This window comes from Grus americana, chromosome 4, assembly GCF_028858705.1.
Source record: "Grus americana isolate bGruAme1 chromosome 4, bGruAme1.mat, whole genome shotgun sequence".
In the NCBI taxonomy this organism is placed as follows: domain Eukaryota; kingdom Metazoa; phylum Chordata; class Aves; order Gruiformes; family Gruidae; genus Grus; species Grus americana.
In genome coordinates this window covers 1703894-1717752 of record NC_072855.1, presented here as the reverse complement: position 1 = coordinate 1717752, position 13859 = coordinate 1703894, and the positions used below count along the sequence as shown (strand labels likewise).

The following is a 13859-nucleotide window of genomic DNA, read 5'->3' as shown; positions in this document are numbered from 1 at the left end:
CACTGTTGTGATGCATGCAATCAAGGCGTGACTCGGTACTTATGCATTATTAACTAAATTCCATTCTCTAAATGTCATAATACAAAACCTGATACAGTCTGAGAGAATCTAGTGAAGGTGAGTGGAAGCCAGACACCTGAGAAGCGTTGTGCGGGGTGGCAGGAGACGTTGGTGAGAAGGCATACAGCTTATTTTGTGGTAGAAATAATTGTTCGCAGGAGTGAGCTGAGCTAAAAGGACTTTGTGGCTCACAAATCATGAGCTGTAAATCTAGGATTTTTTCCTACCCCATATCTGTTGTGATGCTGAAGGACGAAACCACGGTCCGTGGTATTTGCGTGGCTGGGATCCTGGGGGATGGCTTGTTTAAGCAGCGTGAGGCTTTGGAGGCGCCTTGGAGCCCTGGGGGTGGCAAATTGGGCAAAGAGCAGCTGCTGGAAGGAGGGCAGCTGAAAACACGGCAGGCTCCAGCCGAACGCAACGTAGGGAGAGCAGTCGGATCCGATGCCTGGTTTGTGCCTGCCATCCATCATAGAAACAATACAGAAGAAACCAGATGTTTCGAACAAGGCGATAACTAATTGGATGGGCGTATTTTTACACTTCCCCTCCTGCCTCCGCTGATCTCTGTGGTCCTTGGACCCAGGAGGCTTGGATAAACAGATAGGCATTGCTCCTGAAAGTTGTAGGGAGCTTATTTAGCTGTTCCCAAAGCTCCTGCTCTCTTTCTCGGGATGGCTCGGAACAGAATGGGGCAGTGCATAGTTTGTCCAACTGTTTTTACTCTGTTTATAGGAACAGTGAGGGGCTTACCCGTTGACAGATGTGGGGTGGGGAGCTGGAGCTGATCACAGCCCTGTAAACTTCTGAAGGGAATCCACACGCTGCTTGATTCCCTCGCTCTGGATAGCGTTTCCAGGGTCTGCTTCTAAGAATTGCATCTCCCCCCCGCCCCGCCGCCTTGGATTGGTTCATTTTGAAACAAATAGAAGTTGAAAGCCACATTTAAGGAAAATCAGAACCCTTGCCTTTTTTTTTCCCTCCCCCTCCTTCTTTCTTTGTCTGGATTTGATGGCTTCATTCACCAAATGCAGCACAACATATTAAATATTTCTGTGTCTGCAGCCTGTCTCACTTATTTTCATGATAGCAAGCAAGGGGGTTGGTTACTAGCGTGAGTCTTGGGGTTTGGGTACACAGGCTCAGAGGAGTGATAGGTTTTGTATTCTAGGTGAATAAACTCAACGCTCCCCAGGCAGACAAAATGAATTATATGCTGTTTGCTGTGGCCGTTAACTGGAGGTGGGGAACAAAGCATGATCCGACCCCAGAGGAGTGGCTCTGCAACCAGCAGAGAGAGGAGATGGAGAGAAACGTTTCATCTGCTGTTGTCCAGAATTTAGGGAAGGGACAGAAAGAGCTTTTCTCCAGCAGCTGGGATGCATGTGGCTGCTTGTTGGAAAGCCATGAGAAACCCCCCTGCTTTCTGCAGGACTCTGGAGGGATCAGTCTTTTTTTTTTTTTTTTTTTTTTTTTTTTTAAACCCCTGGGGCACTTGTCATATCCACGCAGTCTCCAAGCAGTAAGAGAAGCAGTAAGCTTCATGCTGCTCATAGCCAAGAAGACTCTGTAGAGCTGTACCCACCCGAGCAGGGCCTGGGTGTTTCCATCTCATGCAAGACCAGTGTTGAGCTTTCCTCTGCCCCCGCGCGTTTTGGACTCTGTTTTCGGCAGGCAGCTGGGGACCCCATTGATGACCACGCTCTGTTCCCCCCCAGCCACCTTTTCACTGCTTCTAGTTCAACAAACAACATCCTAAAATGTAACAGCCCCCCCAATGTGTGTTTATTCCTCTGGTTTAATTTCTGGCTCTCTGTGCACTCTGAAGTTTCTCTCCAGAGAGGTTTGTATTTTATTGCAGATAGTTTTTCATACCTCACCACAGTGTAAACACCGACTGGGTTACAGGGTTAATCTGTTTGACTTCTGATGTTGGGAACAGGACAGGCCACTTCTGGTTAAAATAACTCCCCTGTGGATCTGTCTGGAGTTCAGGCAAGAATTATTTTGAATGGACATATGAGTGTCAGGTTTTGGTGGGTTTTTTCTCCCCCCCCCGCCCCTCCAGTGACTAAACACTTTCTCCCCCAAAAATTCAAGGTGTAAGTGGCAGGTGCTTGTGGGCAGGATTAACTGTGGATGTAGGCAGCTGAAGTTGCCTTAATTCACCCTAGAGGTGACTGTGACCTGGTGTTAGCCTGAAATATGTTTTTATAGACCCTGCTAATGCTTCCTAGGTGGTTCCCTGATAATTTTTTTTAACATTTGCCCAGACCTGTGGTCAGACCAGGAAGAGGTCAGTCTCCCATTTTACATTGCCATTCAGGAGGGCCTCTGAATTCCAGTGAAGAGGCAAATCCTATGGTCTCCCGCTTCTTGAAGGGAAAAGAAGGGAGGATGTTTTGAAAAAAATGATTTGCTTAGAATAGCTTCCCTTTTAGCGTCTTCTGTTGAGCTATGAAGGTTGCTTTTCTGCAGAAAGGTAGGATAAAATTTATGGTACCTTCCCTAAGGCCATTGGGCATGACCAAAATATAAAGACCTGTATTGTGCATAGGGGAAGAAACATTGGGATTCTTACACCTGAAGGTCTGATCTTAATTTAAAAAAAAAAACCAAAACCAAAAAACAAAAACCAAAACCACCAAACCTTAGAAATTTATTTTTAACATTGCAAAAGTCATGTGATACATGTAGTTGCTGGAGAGACAGGGGCTTTGTAGAATATGTGTTTGTTGGACCCTTGGTCTGGGGTTATATCCAAGTTGTTTTCACCTCTAGCTAAATAAAAAGTACTTTTTAATGGTGCTTAGCAGCATTCAAACAGGGAGGAACATGGGGTCTGAATCCTGGTGCGCATGGGAAAGAAGTCAGGGAGCTCTCACGTGCAGGATCTTTACAACAGAATAACAACTGTCTGTGCTAGTAGCAGATATTGGATATTAACATGTGTTAGACACTAGATTATCAGTCTATAGTATATTATGGTATAGTCCCGTCTCCATGCTTCTGTCTTTCGGCACCTTACTGTTGGGTGGGGTTGCCAAATCTGGCAGCCCCACAGAGAGGAGTGTGCTGCAGCCCTGTGCCCAGGTCCAAGCAGGAGCGAGGCTGAGTGTGTGCTCCCAGCCGGCACGTATACAACACCCTATACAACACGCGCGCTCGTATACGCACAGCTGGTTGCGCAGATCAACAGGCGGAATCACTCTGCACTCACCAACAGCCTTGTCCTGTCCCCCTCTCTGGTTGGTCAGGATGAAGGTGACGCACGCACGCGTGCGCCCAGAATAGAGTCCTTCACCCAGGAAAAGGGTTAGAGATGCAATTCCAAAATGCTCTTCCCCTGCATCCCATGATGTGCCCCATACCTGACACAGACCCCTTGGAGACCCGCTCACCTCGATGGGCATCACCTCCATCTGTGGGGCTGATGGCTGTCCTGGGGAGACCAGTGCAGGGTCTTTCTGGTGTTCCCCCGTGAGCCACCATGCTCCTCTGTGTGCGTGGGGCCGAGCTTTTTCCTCAAGTACCCTAACATTACTGCGTGTGGTCGCCAGCTTTTCCTTTGCTCCTCTATATGGTGCCCCAAATGGCTTTACTGTGGGGGAGAGCTGATGCTGGTCACTTGTGACCCAGCTGGTCCTTGTTGGCACATCAGAGCTCTGAGTAAGGACCTGCTACTAGTCTTTGTGTTCCTCTGCTGCTCTGTTTCAAAAGGAAAATGATGCTTTTATGGTTACCTGGATGATGAGGTCTATGCTCCTTTGAACAGAGCTGAGATTCGTAGACATACTGAATTATTTACCAATTCCCCTTCAAAATGTGCATTAATTGCATGGAAATAGCCGGTCGTCTTTCCACATCTGCCTTACTTGCTTTCTCCAGACACTACCCTGCGCTGAAGACCCTGGAGCACCTTGAGCACACGTACCTGCCCCAAGTGAGCCATTACCGCTTCTGCAAGATCATGGTGGATAATATTCCAAAACTGCGTGAAGAGATCAAAGAAGTTTCCATGTCAGACCTCAAGGATTTCCTGGAGAGCATCCGTAAGCACTCTGACAAGATTGGAGAGACGGCAATGAAACAGGTAGGATGACTTCTGTGTGCACATGTGTTGGATGTTTTTTGGGAAGAGGAGGATGGTTCACAATCATGTTAAAACCAAAGTTCTACTTTTCCAATCCCAAGGCAGTAAACTTAGCTTTAAATATTGAAGTAATTTTGTTACTAGGTGAAGCAATGATTCTTCACTTTGTGGTTGCTACTAGCGTTTATCTTCTGCTTTTTATACCGTTGAAAGTGATGGACCGCTTTTGTCGTCTTCTCCTGCCTGTATTTTGCCGTAGGCTTTTGGTAGCCCAGAGCCTGGGAGGTGCAGTCGGGGTGCGTCACTCTTATTTTCTGCTCAGCAGGACAGGAGCATTTGTGCTGCTGTGCCTGGTGGCAGCTGGAAGACCTGGAGACACCAGTGTTGATTTCCCAGGTTTGGGGTAAAGCAGTAGAAGTTCATGCACTGACCAACTTAATCTCTTTTGCATCTTAAACTGATTTTCAAATACTGGATAAGCTTTCACTGTCGCTTACTTGCATTTGATGTCTGTAAAAGATGAACCTGATTAATTGAGCATCCCCATGCGTGTATTAAAATGGAATTGCCTTTTCCCACTCTTCTTTAATATTTTAGTTTTGAATTTCAATACAGTTTTTCTTATCACAACTGGGGAGCGTTGCTCACAGTGGCTCTTAAAAAGAACTTTGCTACTTTGATGAAATTCAAATCCACCAGTAATGAAATGTTACCTCTCGTGTGCAGTAAACTACTTCCTCTGATAGTGACTGATGGATTGGACTTGTTGATTTATGGGAAGGACTCTTGCTATAATTTTTCACAAGATAAGATCGTGGTGTTATGTTTATGGTTAGAGGTACAGGCAAGTTCATTTTTCTGTCTTATAAACACCATGCTTTCTGTGAAACGGTCTAGCTTGAGGATTTTTATTAATTGATTTAATTTACAGTATATCCGCTGCCTTACTGTCTTCTCAACCTCTTTCTAGTATTTTGGGAAAACAAACCAAGCCTTATGTTGTGTAATAGAGCTATGGAGAGATGCCATGCATCGAATCAAACTGGTCTTGCTGAATCTGCAGAAAACAGTCTGTGATCTGGACATCCTACCATGGAGCCAGATGTGCACGGTGGTGATGTTGGGGAAGGCTCCAGGTGCTGAACTTACCTGATCCAGCAGTTTCTAGAATGTTAATTGTTTACAGAAAAATGCTATTTTTGTTCATTACAGCAGCCAGACTTTTTAAAAGATTCTGCCTTGATTCCTGTGGCTAGAAAGGAACGGGAGTTGCATTTGTCTTTTGGTGCCCAATTAATGCAGTGAATATGCTACTTTAAATAAATAAATAACGTCTTCATATCCTATTAAGGATATTTACCAATTATAGAGACATAAGAGGATGCAGATGTTGTGTCCTCTTGTAGTTTCCAGTTTTGTCGTCATGATGCTGGGAGGGGTATTCAAACCTCGTGGCGCTGTGGCCGATTGCTCTGGTGGGTGGGGAGAGATGCGCACGTGTCCTTGGCAGCTTAGGCAAACCAAGTTTGGGAAGTTCCCCGTCGTTTCCAATGGCTTCCTGTGCTGCCATCTGACTGAGATATTTTTTGTAGCTTTGTCCATTCAGTTCCTTTCAATTCCACGGTACGCTTAACCATTTCTTCTTGTCTGAATCACAGAATCGTTTGGGTTGGAAAAGACCTTTGAGATCATCGAGTCCCGCACTAAACCATGTCCCTAGGTGCCACGTACACACGTCTTTTAAATCCCTCCAGGGATGGGGACTCCATCACTTCCCTGGGCAGCCTGTTCCAGGGATTGACAACCCTTTTGGTGAAGAAATTTTCTTGTCACTCCCTCCTGTCCCTTCTGCTCCTGGGGAGAACTCACATCCTGCCTGGAGCTCCGTTAATTCTCCATCTCCTGCTCTAAAGAAATCTGGCTTTTTGCAGCAAAGCTAAAATCAGGAGAGGCACTGGGGGGTCCGTAGGGACCGGCTGCTCCTACCCATCCCAATACAGGAACTGGGGCGCAGCAAGTGAAACCGGCAGGGGCCATGCTTGAAATGAGGCTGGAGGGGGGAAGATGGTTCTTCATTTTGTGGGTCATAGACCTGTGGAGCTCCTCGTGCACAATTGTCCACGTCTTCAAGGATAAACTGGACAAGTGCTTGTACTGTGTTCCCCGTGGGTTGCTAACCAAGCAGGCTGTTTTGGGCTCAAGAAGTGCCTGATCCGATAACAGTGAGAAGCTGGGAGAAGACCTGGGTGGAAGAACTGTATTTACTCACCCTGTTCTCATCCTCCTTTGGTGGAGTTTGGTGTTCGATTTTTGTGATACTGGATTAACTAAGCTCCTGCTGTGAGCCAGCGAGCAGCCATGCATCTGAACAAAACTCCAAAGAGTGTTTTCTTTCTTCCCGTAACAACTCTCACTTCTTTTTCCCCTCTGTTTGTTAGAATCTTTCTCTACTCTTCACCTTTTGTCCCTTAGTGTTTATTTCAACTGCTAATGTTTTGAGCTTCCCTTAAGTTCATTATTTGTTCTCCAGCTCCAGATAGCCACTCAACCAGTGGTCCCTGCTTTGACCTGAGCCAAGCACTCTGTTCCTTCTCCTTTCAATATTTTTCTACCTTACCCACTTTTTCAAGTTCTTCATTGTTCACCACCACCTGATCAGTTCCAACCATTTTGGACCTTAAAGTTTTCTAAATTGATGTCTGGGTTGTGGCAAATTTTTCTTTTACCTGTTGATGATGCTAACGTCTCTGTTATTGGTGCCTCTGAGCTTTAACATTTGAATGTATCCAACAGAAAAATATTCAAGTGGAAAAGACTATTTTTTCTTTCCACGTAGATGCTAATTGAGCTGTTGCAAGAGAGCATCAAAACAAGCCACACCAAGAGGGTAACGTTAGATGTTTTGAATTAGCTTACAGACGATACAGCGAAGTATACATCTTCAGCCTCCTCTAAATCATAGAATCCCAGACTGGTTTGGGTTGGAAGGGACCTCAAAGCCCATCTAGTTCCACCGCCCTGCCATGGGCAGGGACACCCTCCACTAGCCCAGGCTGCCCAAAGCCCCATCCAACCTGGCCTTGAACACTGCCAGGGAGCCAGGGGCAGCCACAGCTTCTCTGGGCAACCTGGGCCAGGGCCTCAGCACCCTCACAGGGAAGGATTTCTGCCTCACATCTCATCTCCATCTGCCCTCCTGCAGCTTCAGGCCATTCCCCTTGGCCTGTCCCTCCCTGCCCTTGTCACCAGTCCCTCTCCAGCTTTCCTGGAGCCCCTGTGGGGACTGGAAGGGGCTCTAAGGTCTCCCTGGGGCCTTCTCTTCTCCAGGCTGAACCACCCCAACTCTCTCAGCCTGAGGTCTCCATAGCAGAGATGCTCCAGCCCTGGGATCATCTCCATGGCCTCCTCTGGACTCGCTCCAACAGCTCCATGTCCTTCTTGTGCTGGGGACCCCTGAGCTGGACACAGCACTGCAGGGGGGTCTCAGCAGAGCAGAGGGGCAGAATCCCCTCCCTCAACCTGCTGGTCACGCTGCTGGACACGCAGCCCAGGACACGGGTGGCTTTCTGGGCTGTCAGCGCACATTGTTGGGTCATGCTGAGCTTCTCATCCCCCAACACCCCCAAGTCCTTCTCCTCAGGGCTGCTCTCAATCCATTCTCTGCCCAGCCTGTAGTTGTGCTTGGGATTGCACCGACCCACGTGCAGGACCTTGCACTGGGCCTTGTTGAACTTCATGTGGTTCGCACAGTCCCACCTCTCCAGCCTGTCCCTCTGGATGGCATCCCTTCCCTCCTGTGTGTTGACCGCACCACACAGCTTGGTGTCATCGGCAAACTTGCTGAGGGTGCACTTGATCCCACTGTCCGTGTCTATGACAAATCCCAATTTTCTGCTGTTTTATGAGAGCAAGGTGCAGATTAGAAGAGTTTCCTTCACCCTTTGTGGAAACAGAGTTACCTATGAGGTTGGACTTGGTGGCTTTCCAGTAGAGGTGTACCGTTCCCGCACAGCGGTTTGGGGAAGGAAGGTCAACTTGCCACTTCCAGTTGCAAGATCTGAGTTGGAAGCAATGCCGGAATTTAAGCAACGTGCTAGGTTTGTTCCTGCAAAAAGCATCCCGGGCTTCTTCACCAACAAGAAGCGATGAGGCTGAAGCTTTCGGAGCCTCCCGTTGCATGGGGTCACTTCACGTTGTTTTGTCGAAAGCGAAGGGCAGGGTTTCCACTGTCAGAATTACCAGTATCGCTTTGTGCATCACTGGGTCTTTTTCCTCGGTCTGTTGGCCGTGATTGATAGCCGCTCTGGAACGGAACGGAGCTGGCAGGAGGCCTGGGAGAGTTGGGGAATTGCGATTGGCAGCTAAATACATTCGGTTTAAATTAGCATCATATAAATTCTTTTAAAATTGTTTGATTTCACCAGCGGGAATGGAAAAGGGCTTGATACAATGGGGAAAGGAAATCATGTTTTTGTAACATTACAAATCTGAGGCCGATGATGACAAGAGCTGAAAATTTCATTTTGTGATAATCAGAAGGATCTGTCTTGGAGTGCTCGGAGCCGTTGCTGCGTTTCTGGCCGGCAGTCAAGGATGCGGGGAGCTCGCCGGCCCCTCTCTTGGAGAGGAAGCCCGTGGTGGGATGAAGTCAAGTGAGACGTTCCTGGGGTCAGCTGTATGCGGGAACCGGAGGGATCTCACAGCGTGCGGAGAAACCTTATAGTCTCGCTGTACAAATGATGAGCTTTCATTGACTCCTTTCCTTGTCTTCTTTTTTTTAAATCTGAATTTTATTACCTATGGTTCTGGGGGAATTTGCTGCGTTCCAAATATTGTTCTTAATTACACGGCGCTTGAGCAGATGAAAGTAGCTCTGTGCATTTGAACTCCTTTTGGACTTTGGCCCTGTGAACCTGCGTGTGTGTTTTGTTTTTGTCAGTGTTGTATGGTTTTTTTTTTTTAAAGATCTGAGTTCTGGGCTTACCACGAATGAATTACATCTTATTAACACTTGCTGATATCCGGTATGTGGTTTTATTATCTAGCTTAATGTCTGAAATATGCATGGCATGTAGAGGAGGTCACTTAGGATGGTGCTGCAATGCAAAGCGTCCAGGGTAAGTGCAGTGAGTGCTGCTGCGCCGGGGGCCAAGAATAACCCATCCAAAAGCCATTATCGGATCAAGTTTGTCAGGAGGGCCAAAGTGTTCAAATACATGGAGTCAAACCGGCATTTATTTTTTTTTTTAGCATCACTTGGATGTACTGTCAAAGCTGACGTTTAATAGGTGGTCATCTAGTACGAGTTTGGATGGGTCGGTGTTTCAGCTATGCTTTTTTTAAGGTGATGGTTAATCTTCTTGCCCACAGATATTGGGGTCTGTGTCATTTCTGAGCAGTATAATGTGAGGTTTGTTTTCCTGGAGTGGCAGAAAACACCACCTTGGTGATGTGAGCGCGTACGTACACTCAAACGAGGCAAAACGTTGCGTAATGATGTGCACGACTAGAATGCTGATCTGATTTTGGTAGAAGTGCAGTTCTGACCGTCAGCTGGAGATGATGAAGCACTTCAGAGCATGGATTAACGGCAGCTCTGAAGAAAGACAATGATGTATCTGATACCAGTGATTCAGATCTAGGGTTTGGATGACTGCCCTCACTGCACATGCTGTCCCTGCAGGTCAGAGCTGACAGAACCGCTCACGTACAGCGGTCGGAGCGTAGCGTCCCGCACACCTCCTCTCCCGTTTAACGTGGCCTCTCGTGCTCTTTGGACAAAGACGCCTAAATAGCACGTGAGTATGTGCAGCTGCCGCTGTACCGGTACGCTTTTCTCCAGTATAGAAATTTTCGGTAGCGTAGGATCCAAACATAACTGGCCTTAGAAAAAAATCTTCTGGATGAGAAGTGGAGTAGGAGATTTATTTCCCCCCCCCCTAGTTACTTGCACTGGAGATGGCAGTGGCTAATCGGCATTCCCCGTGACTGCTGGGATGCTGTGCTGCGTGATTACGGGGCCATGCCAAGGCTGTTGAGCACCCAGCTGTGTGCTTTCAATATTTTAGGTATGTCTGGATTTAAATTTAATTCTGACCTTGAGTTCCCTGGATTTATGATGATTGGTTTGGGGATGCAAGTTTCTTTGCATGGTTTGCTCTGTGCTACTGGTTTGTTCTTACAACTGTAACTGAATCTCAACGTCCGTTTTTACGGGGAGTACAGAGAAGTAGCTATGTGTCGGTGACGAGTCCTGAGTGTCGGTCCATTGTTTTTTAATACTTTCAAAAGTCATTTTGAATCAATTGGTATTGTAACAAAAACGCTATCATGTAATTTTTTAAAGATTAAATTGAAAGCTTGCATTTTTTTTAACAAAGCTGGCTTATGTGCAAGCTGCGCTGCCTGCTTCTCTGCATGATGGCCGTGGAAAGAACTGGGTGCGCTCCGCTTGCCAGCACCTGGAGCCTGTTTCCTTGGCTCACCGCAAGTGCGGTTTCAAGCACTTCCCTTGGTTTTTGGATCCCAGAACGATGTTTTGCAACAGCAGCGATCACCCTGTCCGGCAGTGCTCGGTTTGCGCCTCTGCCCCTCTCTGTGAAGTTTATCCTGTTGACTTCTTTCAGGATTTCTCTGAAAAGATGATGGTAGTGATGGGATTACGTGGGCAATGGAGAGTTAGAGGGTGCACGTGCACCCCAGAAGCACGTGAGAAATGCGGGGCTGTGTTAGGAAGTTTGCAAAATCAAGGTGGGCGAAAGGGAGGCGGTGGATGGCACGGAAAGCAGCAGAGAGCTCGTCCTGCAAGGGCTGCGCATCCTGGCAAACGCCGTGCAGTAGTGCTTTACTGGTGATGCCCGTCCAGAAAGACGAGGTGAGGCTGGTTCCTGTGCCCTGCCTTGGGGGATCTCCTCCTGTCAGCAGCCCCCCGGGAGGGACCGTGTCCCTCAGAGGCTGCGCTGGCTCTGGCACCCGCTCCGCACCCGCAGGAGCCTCCCGTTGCAAGTGGCTTTAACCGAGCTGCGACAACATGAGGGTGTTTTGTCAGGCGGTTTATTTGAAATGATGGCGATAAGTAGAGACGTGGCATGCAATGATTTCAGCGTTATTAGGAAATCCTGTCCCCTCCCTGTGCTTCATTTTAAATGCAAACACATGCCTGCCACCCTAAGCCACATGAGCAAGCGGTTCCCTGTGCGGCAGGGGAGAGAAGGACACTTTCTCGGTTTCCAGATGCTGCCCGTTGGCCTTCTGATGGCCCAAAAAAATGTTTAAAAATGCAGTGTGTGTAGTGTTCTTAATTATCCTCATCCCTGACATTTTTTAACTTTATGTAATCTTCTGCAACGCATATGGAAATTGTTTTTGCTTTGTATGCGTATTGTAGAGTAAATTAAATTTTGCTGCTTTTCTCTGGCTGTGCCGTGCAGGGAACGTCCTTCTGCTGGGTGTCGGTGCTCCGGCAGCAGTCGATACCCTCCGAAGGTCCCGGGAGCCCCGTTTTAAGACTTCGTCTCCCCCCGCCACGTGGGCTGGATCCACCGGTGCCAAGTCTGGGCTTACGTGTATTGTTTGGAAGATCCCTGCATCCGCTTGCTCTGCGGGGGCTGTGTTTTATCGACATGCCCCAGGACTTCCAAAACCACCCTTAGATATGAACTTCCCACTGGTTTAAGCGGTGTCTCTTATTCCAAAGTTTTTCTTTAACAAGCACAAAAAGTAAAAATAACGTTGTTTATTAAAAGCAAGGAAATTTTATAGTCTTGGATGCAGGCAGGAGAGCCTTTTGAAAAGGTCAGTCTGGTGGCTGGGTCTGTAGTGACTGTTTACACAGCAGAGTGGGGATAAGGGGATGGGGGTTTCCCCTTCTGGGCAGGTTTTTAAAGCAGAAACTTATTTTCTAGTAAAATTCAGTAACGAGACCTTCGTAATCTTTGATACCGCTGCTTGTCTACTTGTTATATTAAAGTATTATGAAAGGAAATATGTCTTCTGGGGCTGTTTGGATTAGAAGTCTGATGGCCAGCTATGCTCTCAGCTTGCACGTCTCGGGGAAGAGGCTCACGAGCCAGGCTGGGCCAAGTGGGATGCTGCGGCAGAGTGGAAAAGTGATTAATGTCCTCAGGTTATTGAAGAGAGGTGTCGCTGTTAGACCTGCGTGAGCTCTGAGATGCCTTCAGGTGCCTTGGTAAAAATGTTCATTGTCAGAAGCTTCTGATGTGTTTATCCCTGTCGTTTTCTCTCCTACCGAGAGAGGACTATTTAAATAGTAGTGATTCCTGTTGGTCGCTTATCCTCAGCATCCTTTGCTTGACCTCTTTGAGAAGTTACTTGAGAAAACCGGTAAAAATATATTTGTTTTGCACTGGATTAAAATTACAGCCTTTAATACCCTTTAATAACTTGCTACTCTTTCATTAAGACTTGGGGCTGAAAGCTGTTTTCTTAACAGTGTGTTGAACGCCATCTCGATGGTGGCTGCGCTAATCACTTGACACTTGCCGTTTGATTTGGAAGCTTTTTGACCCAAATCCTCTTGAAGTGTCTGCGTTTGTTAACTCAGTCCTCCTGCTCTTTTCTTAACTCGACGGCGGTCTGTCTTGAAGGTGAGATGTGAGATTTCCCGACGCCGTTTAGGCAGAGCCAGCATGGTGGCTTTGTGCACGGGTCTCTCGCCATCTTTCGTCCCTTGCTTTGCACGTTCAGGCTGGAGCTCACCTGCAGGAACTGAAGCGGTACCCGGCGAGGTCTCTCCCGGCTGTCGGATGCTCTGCTGCTTGCAGCAGGGATGAAAACCGGGGAAAGAAGGAAGAGGAGGAGATGTGAATGGTTTTGGGAACTGGAACCGTTTTTTGAAGTGGCTCCTGAAATGAATTGTCAAGCCAGGAGTTTGAGGTTGAATGTGATCCCTTGGCTTCCCGGCGGGCGTGGGAACGGAGAGGCCGTGGCAGCCGGACAAGTTCGGGTTTAGCGTCTTGGGTCAGGGTGGATGGGGCAGCCACTTGATGGGAAAAGCAGATGAAGGCATCGCTGAGGACGTCTGTAGGGGTGGACTGGAGGCCAGCAGCGCATATGGGCCACGCTGGGGAGGTGGTGGAAGGGGTATGTGCAGATGTAAGCATGTTTCTGTTCCCCAGTGCACGTTGTTTGAGGTCTTTGTACTTCCTTGTGCTTTAACTCTCCTTCTTCCCACATCACATAATTTGAGTGCAAATGTGCTTATTATCATAAAAGAACTTTTTATTCTATCGTTTCCTGGCTTTCTGGGGAAGGTTTCTCTGTTTATTTAAGAGGAATTCTGTGCCTTTAAGTCTGCATTTAAAATTTATACTCCATAGGAACTTTATTAATAAATGGGTATTCCTCTGAATTCTTTTTATGACCTCAAAAATGAAACTGCTAAATCATGAGCCTTTTTTATTTCAGCATATGTATGACTAATGGCCACAGGGACTGCGGTATCCCCAGTAGCGTATCCAGCGTGTTCTGTGGACATGGCTGCATCATAAAATCAAAAGTTTAACTACAGGGCAACCATATGCTGGACCAGCTTTTTGTGTGGTTGCCTTTTAGACCTTTTTAAACACTTGGAAATTCTTGAAATAAATCCTTTATCTTCCAACCGTCGTGATAGACGGTGTCATTCGCAAGACATTAAAAAGCCTAGGGAAAGCGCAGTGCAGAGTTGAGGCATAAGCACCCCTTG

The 13859-nt window shown here is 47.4% G+C and overlaps 1 protein-coding gene across 5 annotated transcripts in view; it reads left to right on the top strand.

Moving 5' to 3' along the window:
• EXOC6B (exocyst complex component 6B) overlaps positions 1 to 13859 on the top strand; it is a 306176-nt gene that overhangs the window by 60249 nt on the left and 232068 nt on the right. For all 5 annotated transcript variants that reach the window (XM_054824526.1, XM_054824524.1, XM_054824525.1 and 2 more), the window contains exon 6: positions 3949 to 4153. In XM_054824526.1, coding sequence (XP_054680501.1) covers positions 3949 to 4153 — 205 coding nt within the window. The remainder of the gene's footprint in view (positions 1 to 3948; positions 4154 to 13859) is intronic.